The sequence below is a fragment of the Euprymna scolopes genome, chromosome 12 (genome assembly GCF_053919585.1).
Source record: "Euprymna scolopes isolate OS-2025 chromosome 12, ASM5391958v1, whole genome shotgun sequence".
NCBI lineage: Eukaryota > Metazoa > Mollusca > Cephalopoda > Sepiida > Sepiolidae > Euprymna > Euprymna scolopes.
The window spans coordinates 146,705,282-146,729,776 of record NC_136493.1 but is presented as its reverse complement, the minus strand read 5'-3'; the positions used below and the strand labels follow the sequence as shown (position 1 = coordinate 146,729,776).

Genomic DNA, 24,495 nt, shown 5'->3' with positions numbered 1-24,495 from the left:
TCTCCTGAATTGTAGCTATATCTACCTCCAGGGCTATGAGATCCCTCAGCACGCGAGCAGCCTTGCTTCGAGATCTCATGCCCCTCGCATTTAAACTAGCTAGGTTCAAGTTTGCCATAATTGCCCTAACTAGAAGTATCCATCAAAAGCGTGTCTAAAGTCCTCGGGTGTTAGAACGCCGAAAGACTGACCAATGCTGCCAGTTAGCAACTCTGTTGTGAACTGACCTCCTCGAACCAGTTCCCCCACGTCCAAGGGAAAGGTTATTTTCAGGGCTCTATAAAGGGATGGGTGAACATAAATGGGGACCCTCCCTTCGCATTTGACTGCTATTTGCATTAAGGACGGGTGTTCTTCGTCCACAATCTTCAGCCCTGGAAAAGCCAGTTTTGCTTCGGCAACCATCCTCCATAGTGCTTTTACTCTGGCCCCCTTTTCCTTTCTCAGGAACGTGATGAGCATCGGTGCTTCACTGAAGTTGGTTGGCCTCTCCACTTCCTTCCCGTCCACTTCGGTGAGCTTTTCCAGCTTTTTCACATGTTTCTTCTGGCCTGCGCTGAGGTCCACCGGTCCCTGGCTCACATCTACCTTGCATATCCTCTCCCCGGGTAAGAAAGGCCGCTTCCGTGTCCGTTCAGTCCGGATCGGGGCTACCGGGGTGGTGGTGGTGCTGATCGTCTCTTCTCTTTCTCTGTTCTCTTCTGCTTCCATGTCCTCTGAGGACCCGGCTTCTATGTCCTCGGGAGTTTGGGCTTCAGAGGTCTCCTCGTTGGTAGTAGGAGTAGTAGCACTAGTAGTAGGGGGAGGGGTATTCTGCTCATCCATGGGGTCTGACGGTTGGGCAGGGTTTTCTTGGTCTTCTTCGTCGTCTTCCTGGTCTTCCTTAACCTTCTTGTTTGTGGCTGCCAGGCTTCTATTTTCTGTCTTCTTTTCTTCTTCTTCCTCTTCTGATTCGGGGGCCAACTTTCGTTTAACTCCCGACTTTTCTTCCTTTTGCTTCTGGTCTTTTGGCTTTTCCGGGGCCACTGTCTTATGCTTTCCCTTCTTGGCTACAGTACTCCAGCTGTTTGATGTCTCCGCTGTTGGTGTGACTGCTTTCTCTGTCACTTTCACCGGGGGCACCGCTGTCGGCGGGGGCACTGGATCCCTCTTCGGGCAGAATTTCGCCATGTGGCCCGGCATCCTGCAGCTCCAACAGTGTGGCCTTCTGCCCTCGACGATTATGGACATTGTCCATTTCTCCCATGTCAGTTGGGCGGGGATTGCGTCGAAGCCAGCTCTGTTGACCCTCATCTTGAGCTTGTAGTCTCCAGTCATTATATTTTTGGGGCCACGCGCTGCAGTCACTGCCTCCACGTCCCCGTATTGTGACAAGATGGCTCCGACCTGTTCTTCTTCAAAACACCATGGGACTCCCAGAATGGTCACCGTTGTTCGTCTTTTCTCTAGGTATTCTGGCTTACACCGGATCCCCTTCCATACTGTGTCGCTTTTCGATGTTTTGATGGCGTCTTCTTCTGTGGGTAGCAGAACATCCCACATTGCGTAACTTCTACGCACTATATATGTTGCTGGAATGTTCGTTTCAACCAACAGGCTTATCATCTTCTCTTTGCTCAATCCGGTGAGCCCCTTCTGTTTTTCGTCGAAAGTTACTAGGGACACAATTCTTTTTCTGAGGCTTTCGAGCTTCCCGGGCACTGGCTTGATCTCATTTCCGTCCGTCAGGTACCGGTACTTTTCCTGGAAGAGTCTTCGGTATGCTTCCGGGCTTCTTTGCTCCCTCGGGCCCCAGGTCTTCTCCGGGCTTCTTTGCTTTGGTCCCCAGCTGCTTCCTGCTTCCGGACTTTTTCCTGGGCTACGCTGCTGTGGTCCCTCGTGACTCGTCTTCTCTGGCCTTGCTTCTGGGCCTTTTCCCGGATTCTGCTTCCTCTCGTCGTGAGTGGTAGGTTGCCGTATGGTAGCTTTCTCAAACTCTAGGGAGTGCCATCTCCTTAATGCTGGTTCCTTCTTTCTCGGGCTATTGTTCGCCGACCTGACCGCTCTGTTCGCTCCTTCTGCGGAAGGGTGTGATTTTCTGATGGGCCTTTGTGGTATGGCCCAGCCTGTCTTGCTTGCTCTTTTCTCTTCCCGTGTCCGTGGTTTTCCCCCGACAACTACCCATGGGTTGAGGAAATCTGTGTCGCTGTCCTCCCTTGGTTCAGCGCCCCCGGGCCTAGAGGTTCCCGTCTTGTCTTTTCCCTCTACTAGGTATACTGGAGGTGATGGTGAATACCCTGCGGTTAGAGACTCTATTTCGACCATGAACGCTGCAGGTGATAGTGGGATTTCACTGGGTGTGGCATCCCCTGACAACGACGACGGCACTGAGACTCCACCGGGTGTGGTATCTCTCGACAAAGACGGCACTGGGATTCCACTGGGCGTGGCATCCTCCGACAGCGGTACTGTAACGTCACTCGACGGCACTGTAACGTTACCCGTCAACGGCACTGGAACGTCACCGAATGTGACGCTCCCCCTTCTCGGCACTGGAACGTCACCGAATGTGACGCTCCCCCTTCTCGGCACTGGGGTGTCACCGGATGTGGCACCCCCCGTTCTCGGCACTGGGGTGTCACCGGGTGTGACACCCCCCCTTCTCGGCACTGGGGTGTCACCGGGTGTGACACCCCCCTTCTCGGCACTGGGGTGTCACCGGATGTGACACCCCCCCTTCTCGGCACAACACCAGGGGCGTCCCCCATGGTGCTAGAGGCAGAGGCCTGCCTCCTGATTTGTTGGCCCAGGTCCCTTCCCCGACCCGCCGATTTGGAAGCTAGAGGGCCTTCGCAGCAAAAGGGCACGTCGGTAACCTCTAGTCCTGCCGGCTGCTTAAGTCGGTTCCAGACACTGAACAATCTGTAAAGGAATAGAAAAAGGCAACAGTTAGTACAATGCCAAAAGTACCATACCCCCAAAGGGGTCGGTTCTATTGGACAAAAGAGTTGGCCGCAAAAACCAAGCTGCCGAGCGGTGAAAATATCGCCGAAATATTCAGGGGGCTGCTAGTCACCGGGAGCGGGCAGGAAGTTGTTTCTATTTCTAAACAACAGTTAATATTAATTCTCGGATGTGTTCTTTACAAACAGTCGATGCTGAAGGAGTTCGTTGTTTGTATTTCACGAAGTTTTTCCAGGAAATTAAAGTTTGTTGTTTTTGTTTTTGTTGTAGAAAAGATGTCTTTTTTAAATTTCTTTTCTACAACGGGGTTCTGGAATCACGTGACGGCCGCCGACATTACTGCTACTGCTGATTTCGGCGAAGGCCGTCAATGGCTGGTCGTCTGTTGTGCTGTTGTTGTTGTTGTTGTTTACTTGCTACTGCTGATTTCGGCGGAGGCTGTTAATGGCTGGTCGTCTGTAGTGCTGTTGTTGTTGTTGTTTACTTGCTACTGCTGATTTCGGTGGAGGCTGTTAATGGCTGGTCGTCTGTTGTGCTGTCGTTGTTGTTGTTGTTGTTGTTAGCGGCCAAGCCGCGACAAGGCCCCCTCCCTGGATAATTGATCGTTATCAATTAAAGTAAATGTAGGATTTGTATTTTTCTGGGAAGGTGACCTTCCTTCCTACACGGGTTTTTCTTGGTGGAATGGTGTGTGCTTCACGATCCGCTGCTGGCTCTGGTGGAGCGGGTTGTATCCGGATGCTTTCTGGTGCAGGTGGGGGATCTCTATGGATTGAGCTGCGTTCAGGCTCGTGTATGGATTTCTCTAGTCGAGCAGGTTTCACTCTAACGATCGAGACGGTGTCTGTTCGATTTCCTCGCTCGATGGTGAGGTGTTTGTCCGAGCGTTTCTGGACTCTAAAGGGACCCTGGTATGTCGGTGTCAGGGGCTTCTTGACCGCGTCATTACGGATGAAGATAAACTCGCAATCCCGGAGCTGTTGTGGAACGTGGGTGTTTGGTGTGGGTTGCCTTGGCGGTGAGTACTTTAATTTATGGCGTAGTTCTTGGGTGAAGGAGTTTGTAGCAGTGAGGTCAAGCTTCGTATCATCGAAAAATTGACCGGGCAAGGAGAGTGGTGTGCCAAATACTATTTCCGCTGGTGAACATTCCAAATCCTCTTTGAGGGAGTTCCGGATAGATAGGAGTATTAGGGGGAGTTCATCTACCCAGTTGTTAGTGGGGTGTTTCGTAGATAGAGAAACTTTGAGTGTTCGATGAAATCGTTCGACGAGACCGTTGGCGCATGGATGATAGGCGGTGGTTTTTATATGTTTAACGCCGAGCATCTGCGTAAATCCCTGGAAAAGTGAGGATTGGAACTGCGCACCTCGGTCTGTGGTAATGATACCGGGTACGCCGAAGATTGCTATCCATTCTCGCAGTACTGTCTTTGCTACGGTGTTAGCAGAGGTGTTACTGATGGGTACTGCTACTGGCCATCTGGAGAATCGGTCGACTATGGTGAGGAGGTATTGAAAATCCTGGCACATCGGGAGAGGTCCGACGATGTCGACATGAATATGGATAAACCGTGCGTCAGGGTTGTTGAATGTGCCTGGTGGAGATTTCGTGTGTCGTTGGACCTTGCATTTCTGACACTCAAGGCAAGTCGCTACCCAGTTCCGGACATCGAAGTTCATGTTAGGCCAGACAAAACGGTCAGCGATAAGTTTAACGGTTGCCCGTTTGCTGGGGTGTGATAATCCATGAAAGTGGTCGAAGATTTGTTTCCTTAGTGCCGGTGGTACGTAGAGCCTGGGATTGCTCAACTTTGTGTCGCAGTACAAGGTCTTACTGCTGAACGGTGCCGGAAATTCCTTTAGTCGCAGAGATGTGTTTTCTAAGGCCTCAGGGAGGGTTGTGTTGGATCCCTGAGCTGTCGCTATCATCTCTTGGCTGAGTGGGCCGTCTTCAATAGAGTTGACGTCAGAGCGGGACACGGCGTCGGCAACAGCATTGTCTCTTCCTTTCACGTATTGGATATCGGACGTGAACTGCGAAATGTAGTCCAAATGCCTGATTTCGCGTGTCGAATACTTGTCAGAGTTGTTTGACAAGGAGGTTGTTAACGGTTTGTGATCTGTAAGAACCGTGAAATGTCTTCCTTCCAATAGGTGCCGGAAGTGTTTGATGGCAAGGTATATTGCCAGGAGTTCTTTTGAGAAGGTGCTGTACCTCGACTGGGCCGACGATAATTTAGCTGAGACGAATGCGATTGGTCTTTGCTGATTATCGATCTCTTGTTCTACCACGGCCCTGACTCCAGTGTCTGAAACGTCTGTCGTGAGGAATATCCGCGTTTGGACGTCCTGGTCAAGGTGTGCTAATTTCGTGAAGTTAGCCAGTGATGCTTTTGCTGTGTGGAAGGACTTCAGCTGGTCGCCTTCCAGAGAGATGGGTTTGTTTTTCCTCTGTATGATATTCGTCAGAGGGGTGAGGAGACTTGAGCATCCTGGGATGAATCTCCGGTAAAAATTTATCATTCCCAGGAAACGTCGCAGCTGCTTGATTGATGTGGGTACCGGAAAATTCTGGATAGCTTCCACTTTCTCTGGCAGAGGGGTGATTCCACGAGCGTTGGTGTGATGGCCTAAAAAGTCAATGTGGTGTGCTCCGAATTCACATTTGTCTGGGTTGATCCGGAGGCCGTAATGTGCTAGGCGGCGGAACACTTCATCCAGATGTTTCTCGTGTAGGTCAGCATTTCTGCTAGCCACCAGGATGTCGTCAATGTAAGCATAGACGTAAGGTAGTCCATGCAAGACTTCGTCCATGAGTCTCTGAAATGTTTGGGCTGCGTTGCGTAATCCGAAAGGCATTTTGGTAAACTCAAAAAGTCCAAAGGGAGTTGTCACTGCTGTCTTTGGGATGTCCTCTGGGGCCACTGGGACCTGATAGTAGGCCTTAGTCAGGTCTATTTTTGAAAAAATTCTAGCTCCCTGTAGGCCGGCGGCGAAGTCATGGATGTGAGGAACGGGGTACCGGTCGGGGACCGTGGATGAATTTAGTTTCCGATAGTCCACGCATATACGGAACTCGCCGTTCGGTTTGGGTACCAGGTGCAGTGGTGAAGCATATGGGCTGTCCGATGGGCGGATGGTGTTGTCCGCCAACATCTCTTCAAATGCTTTCTTGGCGTAAGCTAGTTTGTGTGGAGGTAGTCTTCTGGGTCGGGAAAATGCTGGTTGTCCGGTCGTCTTAATGTGGTGTTGCATCTGGTGTTCCCCTGCATCGGTAGATTTAATGGGCTGAGTTAGGTCCTTGTACCAGTGCAGGATGGTTGCGTACCGTGGATCGTGTTGTGTTGCCACGCTGATTCCCGTCGTGTTGAGGCTTGAAGGGGTTCCTATGATTTTTATCGAGGTGACGCCGTCAGACAGGGTCCTTGTCCTCATGTGGACGGACAGGTTGTAGTGGGCCAGGAAATCGGCACCAAGTAATGGTGTTTTCACATCGGCCAATGTAAATGACCATTTGAAGTCCCGCCTGAGGTTGAGGTTGAGGGTGAGTTCCTTGTTGCCGAAGGTTTGTATGGTTGATCCATTTGCTGCTCGAAGTTGAAAGGAGGTGGGTTTCAGGGTGGGTCTGTTGGTAGGTGGTATAACACTGATAGCGGCGCCGGTGTCCACTAAGAATTTGAGACCGTTATTACGGTCCCACACATAGAAAAGACGACTGTGTGGATGTGCCCCGACAGGAGTAGTCGTCGCTGTCTGTCGGTTTATTCGTTTCCCTGGGCCTTATTGTAATTGCAAGGAGGTTGGCATTTTCGGGCCCGGTCGCCGAAGGATTGGTGGTACCAACATGTGCCTGGGAGGTTCCTTCGTCCTCGGCTTGGGGAGCGGGTACAGCTTCGGTTCCGGGTGTGGGGTATTGGGCTACGTTGTCTCTGGCATAGGGAGAGTTTGAGCTCTCTCAGCTCTGCTCGCAGTTGAGTCAGTTCGTCTTCCAATCGTCGTGAGCGGTGCCCGGGGTCACTCTCGACATGATGTATCCGTTGGTGGGCCTGTGAGTATACTTTGTCGGCCGAGTCTGCCACTATTTCCAGGGGCGTCTCTACGGGTACCAGTGCCAGGACCTGGGTAATGTTTTGCGGAAGCCGATCCAACCAAAGACCGCGGAGAATGGGCTCTGCCATGCTGTTGTTGCCGAGTCGGCTCTTCATCAGTCGCAGGAGCTGGGATGGGGTTCTGTCCCCGAGAGTCACATTTGAAAATAGGTCTCTGATGAGATCCTCGTCTGAACGGCCGGTTCGCTTGAGGATTGCTTCCTTTAGGCAGGTATATGGGAGTTGCTCTGGTGTGTTGAGGAGGATGTCCTCTACTTCTTCTACCATAGATGGAGGTAGTGCCTGCACCACTGAGGCGTATTTCGAGTCCTGGCGAACGACCCTCCGGGCTGCAAAAATTGCTTCGAGCTGGATGAACCAACTCCTGGGGTTCACTGGGTTGTAAGGTGGTAACTGGACCAGCGGGGCAGAAAAGTTAATCTCCAGCTCTGTGCTTTCTGCCATCTTCTCTGCCTGACTGTTTTTCCAAGCCTGTGTCTGTAGATCACGTCGGGGTCACCACTTGTTGCGGGGAGGCCAGAAGGTGGTTAGCCAACTGACCGTGCAACTAAATAAACATCAGACACAAGGACAAGGAAGAAAACAACAGGACAAAGAAGAATGACAAACTCGGGTAGTTTAGTTTAAAGACGAAGATTCGCCTTTTATTTAAGCAAACGAAAGGGTGGCAAATGCGAATTTTCTCACTGGGCGACGTTGGTCCGGGATCCGTCGCCGGTGTATTCTGTCAGGGGGATGCTTGTTGGTTCGCCGTAAGCTGGAATGCTGGGAAGACGTCGGAGAAGTCGGCGTGGTAACTGGTGCGGATGATTGGTCGACTTAGGTCCGACTGGGATAGTACTGATACGTTAGCCTCAGGTTATGAGAGGAATGGACGGACAATTGGCAACACTGAGGGTTAAGTATTCATTAGGTATGGACGGGCGCTCGGATCGGACAGTCACTGAGAAAGGTGTCAGTGTATGGGAGGTACGAACGAACGAATTGGCAACACTGAGGGTTCAGTGTTCATCAGGTACGGAACGGGCGCTCGGATCGGACAGTCACTGAGAAAGGTGTCAGTGTATGAGAGGTACGGACGAACAAATTGGCAACACTGAGGGTTCAGTGTTCATCAGGTACGGACGAACGCTCGGATCGGACAGTCACGGACGACATGGAGGACGGAGTCGTGGTGATGAGGTGGACTTCTACGGCGTGGTGACCGGAGCCACAGTAGTGGTGGTGGACTTCTACGGCGTGGAGACCGGAGCCACGGTAGTGGTGGTGGACTTCCACGGCATGGAGACCGGAGCCACGGTAGTGGTGGTGGACTTCTACGGCATGGAGACCGGAGCCACGGTAGTGGTGGTGGACTTCTACGGCGTGGAGACCGGAGCCACTGTAGTGGTGGTGTACTGGACTGCTACAGTGAAGAAACTGGAGTCACAGTAATTGCGCGAGCGTCGAACGGTTAGGGAACCGTGAGCAAGTGCAGAGCTTTGCCGAAAAACCAAGCTTTTATTTAGTGTTCTGCCCCGGACCTGGCATTATCTACTGCCAGGCCCTCATTTGGGGTCCAGAGACACTTAGGCATGAAGCCCGTAGGGGGGAAAGGGGGGTCGAGGGTCATTCTAAACTAAAGCTAGGTCTTTGAAGACTTTATTAAAATCCCTATACTAAGACACTATTTTTTATATTATCATTCTTACCATGGAGTTTATCTACTTAAAATCTCCCCAGCGTATGATTTTGGCGTTTTAACTGAAAGAAATAAATGTTTTTATTCAACAAAACAAAATCATATGTACAAACAAAAAGAAAAGATTTTTTGGAAATAAATTTTTACTAAAATGAGGGATGAGATGATGGGGAGGGGGGCAAACTAAGATACACCCAAAAAGAAAGAAAAAAAAAAAACAAATTAACAAAATGCCTATGGGGTCGGGTTAGTAAGGGATCCCCCCAACCTATTTCTAAATATGGAGCGCCTACTGTCTTTCGGTCCCGAAGGTCGAAAGCAAGCAGGTCGTTTCCTAGTGGGGAGTGGGGGACCTAGGGACAATATTTGAAAAATAAATTAGATAGGGATTGGTAACATAAGGACTGGACGGCGTCTTCCAAGATAAATGTACGTATAGGGGCAACAGACCGGGGACAAAACAAAGGGTGGACTGGGCATCTTTTGGAAGCTCTCCTATTGCCGATAAAAATAAATTCAGGGACGGGATCAACTTTCATACTTGCCCTAGTCTAGTATCTAATAAAGAATTTTCCACTCGTGGTGGTTAGGACCTAACTATCCCTACTCTGTTACTTTGTTTGGGGCTGGGTTCCGTAGAACCTTAGCACCGCCTGACAGATACCACTAGGGTGGGAAAACAAACTTAAACCTAGCGCCTCGTCGGATGCACAAACTAGTGTTGTGCACCCATCTCCTATCAAAATCTATGCGGTGCAATCTTTTCCAATCGCATCTGATCTTTACTTTAAGTTGATGTTTAAAGCGACCAACCAGATCCCGATCCGAAACAGATTGCTCCTCATAGACAATGTCAAGACGTGAAATCCACGTTACTAATCTAGCTACTGCTAGGATCGCTAGAAACACCAATCGTCTCTCCCCAGTAAACGGCGGATCCATGTTGTCGACGACGTACACCAAATCAAGTGGCACCAACCGCTCGGGGTCGATGCGAGCCGTTACCCTGTCGACGTACTCCCAGAGCCTCCGCACTCCGCTGCAAAGAAAAAAGGCATGCTCCCTCGTTTCATCTTCGTCTTCCTCGCAGCGGGGGCAGAAAGGAACGTATTCATCCCCTCTGCAGTCTCCGGCAAGTACGCCGAAAAGTGGCAGCGCATTCCGGACTAGCCTCCATGTGATTGAAAACTCTGAATTATTTAACAAGCTACTGGCTGGCGCCCAATTCCACTGAGAGAGGACCTCCTCCCTCGACATGTGCAGCCGCTCAACCAGCGGATCTTTTGCGGTCCCCACTACTAAATCCCGATACAGTCTCCTCCTAGGCCGTGCAAGGTCACTGGACCTCGGCAATGCCCTAAGGGCGGCTCGGCATTCGGAGAGGAACCGCCGTTCCCCCGCCGGTCTTCTGCGACCTTCGGCGGCAGGGGAGGGTATGAGCTGTGGGAAAGCATGCTCCACAACTGGTACCCAGTGCAATTCCTCAAGCAGTGTCCGACTTAGGAACGCCAATCTTTCGGCGTGCTTATGACTTAACAAGTCAGGCATTCCCAAGCCTCCATCGCTGAGTTTCTGTGTACAGACCCGTCTACGGACATACGGCTTTCCCCCTTTCCAGAGGAGTCTGAAAAGGAGTCGCTCCAAAGCCTTACAGCGGTCCGCAGGCAGAGGAAGTACTGACAAGTGGTAAAGGATCAACGGAAAGACGTAAGTTTGGCACGCCTCCGCACGACCCTTCATGGACAAACCCCTGCGAATCCAAGTCCCCACTGACGATTCGACCTTTGTCTATACCTCCGACCAATTTTTGTCCAGCTGGAGCCCAGGCCCGAACCAGATTCCAAGAATCTTTACCGGGCCATCTGTCCAGCCGAACTCACCTGGAAGCGAGTTTACCCCGGTCCAAGTGCCCAACCGCAGGCCAACGGACTTGCTGCGGTTGACTATGGCCCCTGTAACACTTTCATACTCATCGACCGCCTCTATCACCGCTTTAATATCGATCCTTCGCCCTACATAAACGGTGACGTCATCGGCGTACGCGGAAACCCTGGCAAACTTGCCGCCAGGTAGAGCTATCCCGCGCAGGACTGGTCTCGTCGTCTCGTCCCTTAACTTGTGAAGGAAGGGCTCCAACGCCAGGACATAAAGCAGAGGCGACAGCGGACACCCCTGGCGCACCGACCGAGAGACCCCAAAGGACTCCGACAACCTACCATTTACTTGTACCGCTACCGTGGGGTCACGATACAAAACGGAAATCCACTTGCGGAAGTCCGGACCAAAACCGGCGGTCTCCAAAACAGACTCCAAGAAACCATGGTCGACCCTATCGAAAGCTTTGGACTGATCTAAATTGATCAGCGCGGCTCCTGTGTCGTCTTCTAACCCCTCTATGATCGTGCGCACCAAGTGCAAGTTGTCTTTAATCGTTCTCCCCTTCACAAAACAAGTTTGATCCGGTTCGACCAAATCACCAATGACAACCTGCAGTCGGTTTGCAAGAACGCGGGCCAAAATCTTCAACTCTGTGTTTAGCAGAGTGATGGGCCTGTAATCATCTAAGTCCTCCCCACCATGCCGCTCTTTCTTCTTCAGTAGTGTGACCACTCCTTTGGTTACCTGCCCAGGGATAGATCCCTGGGAAAACCAGTGGTTAAACACACCCGTCAGGAGAGGAACAAACATGGGCGACATCCTCAAATACAATTCGTAGGGCAGACCATCGAGCCCTGGAGATCTGTTCTGGCCAACCTGCTTCAACGCAGTAATGACTTCACGCTCTGTAACCACCCCATCACAGCTAGCTGCTCGGTCCGCAGTAAGGCGGGGCGAGCCGGCTAAATAGCTGCCAAACTTCTGGCCGCGGAGTCTGGGTAGTTGGGTAAAGCGTTCCTTCAAGTGTTGACGAAACCCATTGAAAATCTCTCGAGTCGATACGAGGGTATGTCCTTCCAGGTTTTTCACCTTCCGAATGTACCCGTCCGAACCACGTCTTAAGGCAGCCTTACGCTCAACAGCGTCAACGTTCACGGCTTCGTTAGAGACTCTTTTTAACCTAGCCCTAACTACTTGCCCTTCGTAACGCTCGCTAGCCAAGCGCTGAAGGTCCCCCTTAACTATGTCTATCTCTAGGGGATCCCCACCAGCCACCGCCCGGGTCAATCTATCTTCTAGCTGCCTTTTGGTCCGTGCCCTAGTTAACGCGAGGCGTTGGCTGTATTGGACACAAAAGAGCCTAATGGTAGCCTTAAGTCTAACCCACCAGCTACTCCCGGTAACCGCCCCCACTAACTCCCGCTGAATTAGTGTTGTCAGCTGTTCCCGAAAGTCGTTCATCTCCAACAAGGAGGCGTTCAACTTCCAGTAGCCAGCCAACCTAAGCCTATTACCTAATCTCAAACGGGCCATTACTAATTTATGATCCGAATGACCTAACCACTGGAACGTGGGACACGATAAGAAATCTATGTCGCCTCTTCTAATTAACATCCTGTCCAAGTAGGTACTTGGACAGGCGGCCACGCTACTTTGCCACGTCCACATCTCCCTCCCTGGGTGATCCAGACGGAACCTGTCGACAAGATCGCACGAGACCATCAGGTCAGACAGGCTGCTTTCACACCGATCCGACCCTCTATTCCCCCCGACCTTGTCTATCTTGGGGTCCAGGATGGCATTCCAGTCCCCCATTAAAACTACTCGCTCCGGACCCGCCGAAAGGAACACCTCCACCTGCCGAAAAAAGGAAACCCTCTCCCCAGCGATATTGGGCGCGTAAACTGCCAAAATCCGGAACTTACTGCTTTTAACAGCAACATCGACCACGACCAGCCTTCCATGAGCGCACGCGTGAACTACAGTAACCGCTGCACCTAGGGTGCGACTCACTAACACAGAAACCCCACGGCTAACGGAATTGCCGTATGCTGAATAAACGTCGAAGTCGTTCACCAGCACACTGCAATCCCCGGGCCCAACAAAGTGGGTCTCCTGAATTGTAGCTATATCTACCTCCAGGGCTATGAGATCCCTCAGCACGCGAGCAGCCTTGCTTCGAGATCTCATGCCCCTCGCATTTAAACTAGCTAGGTTCAAGTTTGCCATAATTGCCCTAACTAGAAGTATCCATCAAAAGCGTGTCTAAAGTCCTCGGGTGTTAGAACGCCGAAAGACTGACCGATGCTGCCAGTTAGCAACTCTGTTGTGAACTGACCTCCTCGAACCAGTTCCCCCACGTCCAAGGGAAAGGTTATTTTCAGGGCTCTATAAAGGGATGGGTGAACATAAATGGGGACCCTCCCTTCGCATTTGACTGCTATTTGCATTAAGGACGGGTGTTCTTCGTCCACAATCTTCAGCCCTGGAAAAGCCAGTTTTGCTTCGGCAACCATCCTCCATAGTGCTTTTACTCTGGCCCCCTTTTCCTTTCTCAGGAACGTGATGAGCATCGGTGCTTCACTGAAGTTGGTTGGCCTCTCCACTTCCTTCCCGTCCACTTCGGTGAGCTTTTCCAGCTTTTTCACATGTTTCTTCTGGCCTGCGCTGAGGTCCACCGGTCCCTGGCTCACATCTACCTTGCATATCCTCTCCCCGGGTAAGAAAGGCCGCTTCCGTGTCCGTTCAGTCCGGATCGGGGCTACCGGGGTGGTGGTGGTGCTGATCGTCTCTTCTCTTTCTCTGTTCTCTTCTGCTTCCATGTCCTCTGAGGACCCGGCTTCTATGTCCTCGGGAGTTTGGGCTTCAGAGGTCTCCTCGTTGGTAGTAGGAGTAGTAGCACTAGTAGTAGGGGGAGGGGTATTCTGCTCATCCATGGGGTCTGACGGTTGGGCAGGGTTTTCTTGGTCTTCTTCGTCGTCTTCCTGGTCTTCCTTAACCTTCTTGTTTGTGGCTGCCAGGCTTCTATTTTCTGTCTTCTTTTCTTCTTCTTCCTCTTCTGATTCGGGGGCCAACTTTCGTTTAACTCCCGACTTTTCTTCCTTTTGCTTCTGGTCTTTTGGCTTTTCCGGGGCCACTGTCTTATGCTTTCCCTTCTTGGCTACAGTACTCCAGCTGTTTGATGTCTCCGCTGTTGGTGTGACTGCTTTCTCTGTCACTTTCACCGGGGGCACCGCTGTCGGCGGGGGCACTGGATCCCTCTTCGGGCAGAATTTCGCCATGTGGCCCGGCATCCTGCAGCTCCAACAGTGTGGCCTTCTGCCCTCGACGATTATGGACATTGTCCATTTCTCACATGTCAGTTGGGCGGGGATTGCGTCGAAGCCAGCTCTGTTGACCCTCATCTTGAGCTTGTAGTCTCCAGTCATTATATTTTTGGGGCCACGCGGTGCAGTCACTGCCTCCACGTCCCCGTATTGTGACAAGATGGCTCCGACCTGCTCCTCTTCAAAACACCATGGGACTCCCAGAATGGTCACCGTTGTTCGTCTTTTCTCCAGGTATTCTAGCTTACACCGGATCCCCTTCCATACTGTGTCGCTTTTCGATGTTTTGATGGCGTCTTCTTCTGTGGGTAGCAGAACATCCCACATTGCGTAACTTCTACGCACTATATATGTTGCTGGAATGTTCGTTTCAACCAACAGGCTTATCATCTTCTCTTTGCTCAATCTGGTGAGCCCCTTCTGTTTTTCGTCGAAAGTTACTAGGGACACAATTCTTTTTCTGAGGCTTTCGAGCTTCCCGGGGACTGGCTTGATCTCATTTCCGTCCGTCAGGTACCGGTACTTTTCTTGGAAGAGTCTTCGGTATGCTTCTGGGCTTCTTTGCTCCCTCGGGCCCCAGGTCTTCTCCGGGCTTCTTTGCTTTGGTCCCCAGCTGCTTCCTGCTTCCGGACTTTTTCCTGGGCTACGCTGCTGTGGTCCCTCGTGACTCGTCTTCTCTGGCCTTGCTTCTGGGCCTTTTCCCGGATTCTGCTTCCTCTCGTCGTGAGTTGTAGGTTGCCGTGTGATAGCTTTCTCAAACTCTAGGGAGTGCCATCTCCTTAATGCTGGTTCCTTCTTTCTCGGGCTATTGTTCGCCGACCTGACCGCTCTGCTCGCTCCTTCTGCGGAAGGGTGTGATTTTCTGATGGGCCTTTGTGGTATGGCCCAGCCTGTCTTGCTTGCTCTTTTCTCTTCCCGTGTCCGTGGTTTTCCCCCGACAACTACCCATGGGTTGAGGAAATCTGTGTCGCTGTCCTCCCTTGGTTCAGCGCCCCCGGGCCTAGAGGTTCCCGTCTTGTCTTTTCCCTCTACTAGGTATACTGGAGGTGATGGTGAATACCCTGCGGTTAGAGACTCTATTTCGACCATGAACGCTGCAGGTGATAGTGGGATTTCACTGGGTGTGGCATCCCCTGACAACGACGACGGCACTGAGACTCCACCGGGTGTGGTATCTCTCGACAAAGACGGCACTGGGATTCCACTGGGCGTGGCATCCTCCGACAGCGGTACTGTAACGTCACTCGACGGCACTGTAACGTTACCCGTCAACGGCACTGGAATGTCACCGAATGTGACGCTCCCCCTTCTCGGCACTGGAACGTCACCGAATGTGACGCTCCCCCTTCTCGGCACTGGGGTGTCACCGGATGTGGCACCCCCCGTTCTCGGCACTGGGGTGTCACCGGGTGTGACACCCCCCCTTCTCGGCACAACACCAGGGGCGTCCCCCATGGTGCTAGAGGCAGAGGCCTGCCTCCTGATTTGTTGGCCCAGGTCCCTTCCCCGACCCGCCGATTTGGAAGCTAGAGGGCCTTCGCAGCAAAAGGGCACGTCGGTAACCTCTAGTCCTGCCGGCTGCTTAAGTCGGTTCCAGACACTGAACAATCTGTAAAGGAATAGAAAAAGGCAACAGTTAGTACAATTCCAAAAGTACCATACGCCCAAAGGGGTCGGTTCTATTGGACAAAAGAGCTGGCCGCAAAAACCAAGCTGCCGAGCGGTGAAAATATCGCCGAAATATTCAGGGGGCTGCTAGTCACCGGGAGCGGGCAGGAAGTTGTTTCTATTTCTAAACAACAGTTAATATTAATTCTCGGATGTGTTCTTTACAAACAGTCGATGCTGAAGGAGTTCGTTGTTTGTATTTCACGAAGTTTTTCCAGGAAATTAAAGTTTGTTGTTTTTGTTTTTGTTGTAGAAAAGATGTCTTTTTTAAATTTCTTTTCTACAACGGGGTTCTGGAATCACGTGACGGCCGCCGACATTACTGCTACTGCTGATTTCGGCGAAGGCCGTCAATGGCTGGTCGTCTGTTGTGCTGTTGTTGTTGTTGTTGTTGTTTACTTGCTACTGCTGATTTCGGCGGAGGCTGTTAATGGCTGGTCGTCTGTAGTGCTGTTGTTGTTGTTGTTTACTTGCTACTGCTGATTTCGGCGGAGGCTGTTAATGGCTGGTCGTCTGTAGTGCTGTTGTTGTTGTTGTTTACTTGCTACTGCTGATTTCGGTGGAGGCTGTTAATGGCTGGTCATCTGTTGTGCTGTCGTTGTTGTTGTTGTTGTTGTTAGCAGCCAAGCCGCGACAAGGCCCCCTCCCTGGATAATTGATCGTTATCAATTAAAGTAAATGTAGGATTTGTATTTTTCTGGGAAGGTGACCTTCCTTCCTACACGGGTTTTTCTTGGTGGAATGGTGTGTGCTTCACGATCCGCTGCTGGCTCTGGTGGAGCGGGTTGTATCCGGATGCTTTCTGGTGCAGGTGGGGGATCTCTATGGATTGAGCTGCGTTCAGGCTCGTGTATGGATTTCTCTAGTCGAGCAGGTTTCACTCTATCGATCGAGACGGTGTCTGTTCGATTTCCTCGCTCGATGGTGAGGTGTTTGTCCGAGCGTTTCTGGACTCTAAAGGGACCCTGTTATGTCAGTGTCAGGGGCTTCTTGACCGCGTCATTACGGATGAAGATAAACTCGCAATCCCGGAGCTGTTGTGGAACGTGGGTGTTTGGTGTGGGTTGCCTTGGCGGTGAGTACTTTAACTGGGCCATTTTATGGCGTAGTTCTTGGGTGAAGGAGTTTGTAGCAGTGAGGTCAAGCTTCGTATCATCGAAAAATTGACCGGGCAAGGAGAGTGGTGTGCCAAATACTATTTCCGCTGGTGAACATTCCAAATCCTCTTTGAGGGAGTTCCGGATAGATAGGAGTATTAGGGGGAGTTCATCTACCCAGTTGTTAGTGGGGTGTTTCGTAGATAGAGAAACTTTGAGTGTTCGATGAAATCGTTCGACGAGACCGTTGGCGCATGGATGATAGGCGGTGGTTTTTATATGTTTAACGCCGAGCATCTGCGTAAATCCCTGGAAAAGTGAGGATTGGAACTGCGCACCTCGGTCTGTGGTAATGATACCGGGTACGCCGAAGATTGCTATCCATTCTCGCAGTACTGTCTTTGCTACGGTGTTAGCAGAGGTGTTACTGATGGGTACTGCTACTGGCCATCTTGAGAATCGGTCGACTATGGTGAGGAGGTATTGAAAATCCTGGCACATCGGGAGAGGTCCGACGATGTCGACATGAATATGGCTAAACCGTGCGTCAGGGTTGTTGAATGTGCCTGGTGGAGATTTCATGTGTCGTTGGACCTTGCATTTCTGACACTCAAGGCAAGTCGCTACCCAGTTCCGGACATCGAAGTTCATGTTAGGCCAGACAAAACGGTCAGCGATAAGTTTAACGGTTGCCCGTTTGCTGGGGTGTGATAATCCATGAAAGTGGTCGAAGATTTGTTTCCTTAGTGCCGGTGGTACGTAGGGCCTGGGATTGCTCAACTTTGTGTCGCAGTACAAGGTCTTACTGCTGAACGGTGCCGGAAATTCCTTTAGTCGCAGAGATGTGTTTTCTAAGGCCTCAGGGAGGGTTGTGTCGGATCCCTGAGCTGTCGCTATCATCTCTTGGCTGAGTGGGCCGTCTTCAATAGAGTTGACGTCAGAGCGGGACACGGCGTCGGCAACAGCATTGTCTCTTCCTTTCACGTATTGGATATCGGACGTGAACTGCGAAATGTAGTCCAAATGCCTGATTTCGCGTGTCGAATACTTGTCAGAGTTGTTTGACAAGGAGGTTGTTAACGGTTTGTGATCTGTAAGAACCGTGAAATGTCTTCCTTCCAATAGGTGCCGGAAGTGTTTGATGGCAAGGTATATTGCCAGGAGTTCTTTTGAGAAGGTGCTGTACCTCGACTGGGCCGACGATAATTTAGCTGAGACGAATGCGATTGGTCTTTGCTGATTATCGATCTCTTGTTCTACCACGGCCCTGACTCCAGTGTCTGAAGCGTCTGTCGTGAGGAATATCCGCGTTTGGACGTCCTGGTCAAGGTGTGCTAATTTCGTGAAGTTAGCCAGTGATGCTTTTGCTGTGTGGAAGGACTTCAGCTGGTCGCCTTCCAGAGAGATGGGTTTGTTTTTCCTCTGTATGATATTCGTCAGAGGGGTGAGGAGACTTGAGCATCCTGGGATGAATCTCCGGTAAAAATTTATCATTCCCAGGAAACGTCGCAGCTGCTTGATTGATGTGGGTACCGGAAAATTCTGGATAGCTTCCACTTTCTCTGGCAGAGGGGTGATTCCACGAGCGTTGGTGTGATGGCCTAAAAAGTCAATGTGGTGTGCTCCGAATTCACATTTGTCTGGGTTGATCCGGAGGCCGTAATGTGCTAGGCGGCGGAACACTTCATCCAGATGTTTCTCGTGTAGGTCAGCATTTCTGCTAACCACCAGGATGTCGTCAATGTAAGCATAGACGTAAGGTAGTCCATGCAAGACTTCGTCCATGAGTCTCTGAAATGTTTGGGCTGCGTTGCGTAATCCGAAAGGCATTTTGGTAAACTCAAAAAGTCCAAAGGGAGTTGTCACTGCTGTCTTTGGGATGTCCTCTGGGGCCACTGGGACCTGATAGTAGGCCTTAGTCAGGTCTATTTTTGAAAAAATTCTAGCTCCCTGTAGGCCGGCGGCGAAGTCATGGATGTGAGGAACGGGGTACCGGTCGGGGACCGTGGATGAATTTAGTTTCCGATAGTCCACGCATATACGGAACTCGCCGTTCGGTTTGGGTACCAGGTGCAGTGGTGAAGCATATGGGCTGTCCGATGGGCGGATGGTGTTGTCCGCCAACATCTCTTCAAATGCTTTCTTGGCGTAAGCTAGTTTGTGTGGAGGTAGTCTTCTGGGTCGGGAAAATGCTGGTTGTCCGGTCGTCTTAATGTGGTGTTGCGTCTGGTGTTCCCTTGCATCGGTAGATTTAATGGGCTGAGTTAGGTCCTTGTACCGGTGCAGGATGGTTGCGTACCGTGGATCGTGTTGTGTTGCCACGCTGATTCCCGTCGTGTTGAGGCTTGAAGGGGTTCCTATGATTTTTATCGAGGTGACGCCTTCAGACAGGGTCCTTGTCCTCATGTGGACGGACAGGTTGTAGTGGGCCAGGAAATCGGCACCAAGTAATGGTGTTTTCACATCGGCCAATGTAAATGACCATTTGAAGTCCCGCCTGAGGTTGAGGTTGAGGGTGAGTTCCTTGTTGCCGAAGGTTTGTATGGTTGATCCATTTGCTGCTCGAAGTTGAAAGGAGGTGGGTTTCAGGGTGGGTCTGTTGGTAGGTGGTATAACACTGATAGCGGCGACGGTGTCCACTAAGAATTTGAGACCGTTATTACGGTCCCACACATAGAAAAGACGACTGTGTGGATGTGCCCCGACAGGAGTAGTCGTCGCTGTCTGTCGGTTTATTCGTTTCCCTGGGCCTTATTGTAATTGCAAGGAGGTTGGCATTTTCGGGCCCGGTCGCCAAAGGATTGGTGGTACCAACATGTGCCTGGGAGGTTCCTTCGTCCTCGGCTTGGGGAGCGGGTACAGCTTCGGTTCCGGGTGTGGGGTATTGGGCTACGTTGTCTCTGGCGTAGGGAGAGTTTGAGCTCTCTCAGCTCTGCTCGCAGTTGAGTCAGTTCGTCTTCCAATCGTCGTGAGCGGTGCCCGGGGTCACTCTCGACATGATGTATCCGTTGGTGGGCCTGTGAGTATACTTTGTCGGCCGAGTCTGCCACTATTTCCAGGGGCGTCTCTACGGGTACCAGTGCCAGGACCTGGGTAATGTTTTGCGGAAGCCGATCCAACCAAAGACCGCGGAGAATGGGCTCTGCCATGCTGTTGTTGCCGAGTCGGCTCTTCATCAGTCGCAGGAGCTGGGATGGGGTCCTGTCCCCGAGAGTCACATTTGAAAATAGGCAGGTATATGGGAGTTGCTCTGGTGTGTTGAGGAGGATGTCCTCTACTTCTTCTACCATAGATGGAGGTAGTGCCTGCACCACTGAGGCGTATTTCGAGTCCTGGCGAACGACCCTCCGGGCTGCAAAAATTGCTTCGAGCTGGATGAACCAACTCCTGGGGTTCACTGGGTTGTAAGGTGGTAACTGGACCAGCGGGGCAAAAAAGTTAATCTCCAGCTCTGTGCTTTCTGCCATCTTCTCTGCCTGACTGTTTTTCCAAGCCTGTGTCTGTAGATCACGTCGGGGTCACCACTTGTTGCGGGGAGGCCAGAAGGTGGTTAGCCAACTGACCGTGCAACTAAATAAACATCAGACACAAGGACAAGGAAGAAAACAACAGGACAAAGAAGAATGACAAACTCGGGTAGTTTAGTTTAAAGACGAAGATACGCCTTTTATTTAAGCAAACGAAATGCGGGACTTACCTGGATAGACCACGTGCGGGTCGGTCACCGAAAATAAATAAAAAGAAAGAAAAGAAACGGTCAAGACTCTTATTTATAGAGTAGTGATCACGTGAGTTAGAAGAATATGCAAATAGAGGTGAACGAATTTGCGATATAAAAAGCCTGTGTTGTTAAGAGGAGGAGCAGACTGTTGGCAGAAGTCAGTGCTGTCAGACGTGCTTTAGAGTTTTGTTATTATATGCTGTGTTCGATTGTTGGGAGAGAGAAAAGAGAAGAGGAGGAACCAAGAAGACATTCTGCAGATACTTGACTTTGTGTTGGTTTTAAGCTATTTCGGCGCTTGGTGTGCGGTTACTAACAATGGACAGATTCGACATTCGCTTAATACCCGAGTTCGACGGATCTACCACTGGACCGGCTGTCGTTGAATGGATTGAAAAGGCAGAGAAAATCTGTAAACTGTGCAAAATTAAAGAACCAGCCACAGTTATCCCTTTGAGGCTAACCGGAGGGGCCTATGCAGTCTACCAACAACTCGGGGATGAACCAGACTGGGATGAAATCAAGCAGAGCCTGTATACAGCGTTTGGTACAGATCCATTTGTTGCGTGGCAACAGTTCACGAGCCGGACACTTCAACCCAAGGAAACAGTCGACGTGTACCTAGCCGACCTGCGAAAATTATCTGTACCGTTTGGTGGGGTCAACGATAAAATATTAAGCTGTGCTTTTTTGGTAGGCCTACCCGAGGAGGTCAGTAAACTGTTGCGGGCATCATCAAGAATCGATGAATTGTCAACTGATGAGTTATTGGCCCGAGCTCGAAACATCTGTAAGGAACAGGAACCAATTGCAGCAGCAGCTCGTTTTCGACATGGAGGCAATGTGGACTCTCTTCCAGATAGTAATAAGCATGCCACCCCAGTGTGCTATAAATGTGGGGAGGCCAATCATTTTGCTAAAGAGTGCCGGAGTGATAGGAGAGGTGTATATCCACAATCAAAGAGACCAGTGCAATGCTATCGCTGCAATAAGTTTGGGCACATATCTCGCAACTGTTCGGGAAACGAAGTTGGGGGCAAGGTACTATCGCTACCCTTGCCCCCTGCCAACCAATAAACACAGGATTGCCTGTCATTAGCATTAAACTTGATGATGTGCAGTGTTCAGCACTTATAGACACGGGGTGTTCCCGGTCTATAGTTAGTGCCCATTGCTGTCCGGTGTGGCGGAGGAACCCAGTTGGCGTTATGACCATTAATGGCTTATCACGGGTATGTTGTGGTGAAGGGACAGTCACAATCTGCACTGAGAAGGGTGACACAGCTAAAGTTGACGTTCTGGTGATGCAGGAGAAACCCCTTGGCTACGACATGTTGCTTGGAATTGATGCAATACAAGCACTAGGAGGCGTTACAATCACAGCAGCTAGAGGTATCAGGCTTGGAGAAGGGAAAGACGTCTGTGCAGCCATGTCGATTGAAGAAAAGGACTTCTGTGCTACATTTGATGACAACGAAAGGGTGTGGACTGCAAAGTGGAAATGGGCCATGGGCCAGGAACCAGATCGGCTGTGCAACACGATTCCAGAGTATGCAGTTTCTACCAAGAATAGGGCCGCATATGAAGAAGAACTTCAGATGTGGATTGACAACGGTTGGTTAATACCATACCCACAGGAACGTCTGGGACCACCCAAGGGATTAATTCCGCTCATGGCTGTTGAACAATCTACCAAAGAAAAAATTTGTCCCGTAATGGATTACCGAGAGTTGAATCGGCATGTTGATGCGTTTACCGGAAACGCAGATGTGTGCGCTGCTAAACTGAGAGAGTGGCGTCAAAAAGGGAGCAATGTAGCACTTCTGGATCTAAAGAGGGCCTACCTGCAGATACGTGTCCATGAGTCATTATGGCCGTTTCAGACAGTACTACTCAAGGGAAAACTATATTGTTTGACACGTTTGGGTTTTGGCCTAAACGTAGCACCCTTGATTATGACAACCATTATTAAAACTGTTTTGATGCAGGATGAGACCACAGCAAAAGCTGCTTCAGCCTACATAGATGACATCTATGTTAATGAGGACATAATGTCTGCGGATGCAGTTCGAATAAAACTGAAAGCGTTTGGGTTAATAAGCAAAGACCCTAAGCGCCTAAAGGATGGAGTGCCCATGCTAGGCCTCGAGGTCTGGGAGGAGGGCAATACGTTGCGATGGAAACGAGGGAGCCCACTTCCAAAGTTACCCAATGTATTAACAAGACGTACTGTGTTTTCTATCTGTGGTAAATTGGTAGGACATCTACCTGTCTGTGGATGGCTCCGATCGGCAACAGGAGTGGTGAAAAGACGAGTGACTACAGTAACAAAAGGATGGGACGATGTTGCGGATGATGATTCTCTCCAACAAATGATGGCTGAAATGTTGTCCAGAGTGCATAGGAATGACCCTGCCCGGGGTGAGTGGCAAGTGTCTGGAAACGAACTAAATGCATGGGTTGACGCAAGTTCGTTGGCTACAGGTGTCGTGTTGGAGCAACTAGGTGTTGTTGTGGAAGATGCATGCTGGCTTCGTCCGAAAAATGATGCCCAACATATAAATTTGGCAGAACTTGATGCCACGTTAAAAGGTCTTAATCTCGCATTGCAATGGCAGACTAATGTTGTGCATCTCCACACTGACTCATTGTGTGTTTACCATTGGTTAACCGACACCTTGACTGGAAAGGCTCGAGTTAAGACTAGAGCTGCAAGTGAAATGCTAGTACGAAGGAGACTAGCAATAATTAAGCGTCTAGTTGACGAATACAGCTTGCAGGTAGACATTACGTTAGTCTCGTCGATGCAGAATTTGGCTGATAGCTTGACTCGAGTACCAAAGAGGTGGATCGATGCAATGAGGCAGGGATCCGATCTTCAGCAACAAACATGCGCGACTGTAACGGATCAATTAACACCTGACCAGATCCGTATGATACACCAGCAGATTGGACATCCTGGAATTCAGAGGACTGCATATTTTGTCCGAAGAGTATGCCCTGCAACTACAAAAGCATCAGTGAAAGCAGCCATACGTTCGTGTGAAGAGTGTCAGAGAATTGATCCGGCACCATCCCAATGGCAAAAAGGGAAGCTCGAGGTGGAGGGCAACTGGCAGCGAGTAGGGATGGACATAACACATTATGGGGGCAAACATTTTTTGACCATGACGGATTGTGGCCCGACGCGTTTCACAATATGGCGCCTGTTGACACGACAGGATGCAGCCAGCATTGTACAACAGTTGAGAGCCGTCTTTTTTGAACGTGGTGCCCCGATTGAAATTCTGACTGATAATGCCGCCACATTTCGATGTCAAGAATTTCAGAAATTCGTGCACGAATGGGGGATTAAAATGCATTATCGGTGTGCATATTATCCCGAGGGTAATGGTATAGCAGAACGGTGTCACCGCACCATCAAAAGAATTGCAGCCAGGACGCAGTGCTCTATTCCAGAAGCTGTGTACTGGTATAATATAACACCCAAGGACAATGCAACACCAGCAACTGCACCAGCCAATGGGATTTACCAATATGAACAGCGTGTGAAAGGAGTTGATGCCATACCATCAGTGGTGAGTGTTGTCAATACACCATATCAGGTGGGAGACCTTGTTTGGATAAAACCCCCAAATGCTGGGTGCACTACGAAATTTTTCCGGGGAAAAATAGATGAAATCATAAGTCCTCAGACCATGTTGATTGGTGGCATACCACGTCACGTAAAAGATATCCGCCCTTGTTATACCTCTTCTGATTCTGAGGACGATGAGGAGGATCACACACCGTTCAGAGATGATCCTGATCACTTACTGCCCCTTCAGGTGAGCATAGAAACACCACCAACAGAACCAGATGAGGGAATGATGGGACATACTGATGACAATAGTGAGGAGAGCGATGGACACAAGGAAGTAATGCCTCATCGAAATACTCGACAGAGACGAATACTGCCCACCCCCCGTGATTGCGAAACCCAGCGAGAAGGGATGATGGAGCATACCGAGGAGATGACGCCTCCGATTCTTCGGAGAAGTACCCGACAAAGACGGATACTGCCCCCCTGC

General features: G+C 50.6%; 1 protein-coding gene across 1 annotated transcript; it reads right to left on the bottom strand.

The window, feature by feature from the left end:
• Nucleotides 1–19,436: 19,436 nt before the first annotated feature.
• On the bottom strand, nucleotides 19,437–20,171 carry LOC145291117 (uncharacterized). Its single transcript, XM_080136631.1, has one exon. The coding sequence runs from the start codon at nucleotides 20,169–20,171 to the stop codon at nucleotides 19,437–19,439; it is 735 nt and encodes a 244-aa protein (XP_079992757.1).
• Between the last annotated feature and the right edge of the window lie 4,324 nt (nucleotides 20,172–24,495).

Coding starts and splice junctions, on each gene's coding strand:
- LOC145291117 (XM_080136631.1), bottom strand. CDS start 20,171: ATGGCAGAAAGCACAGAGCTGGAGATTAACTTTTTTGCCCCGCTGGTC.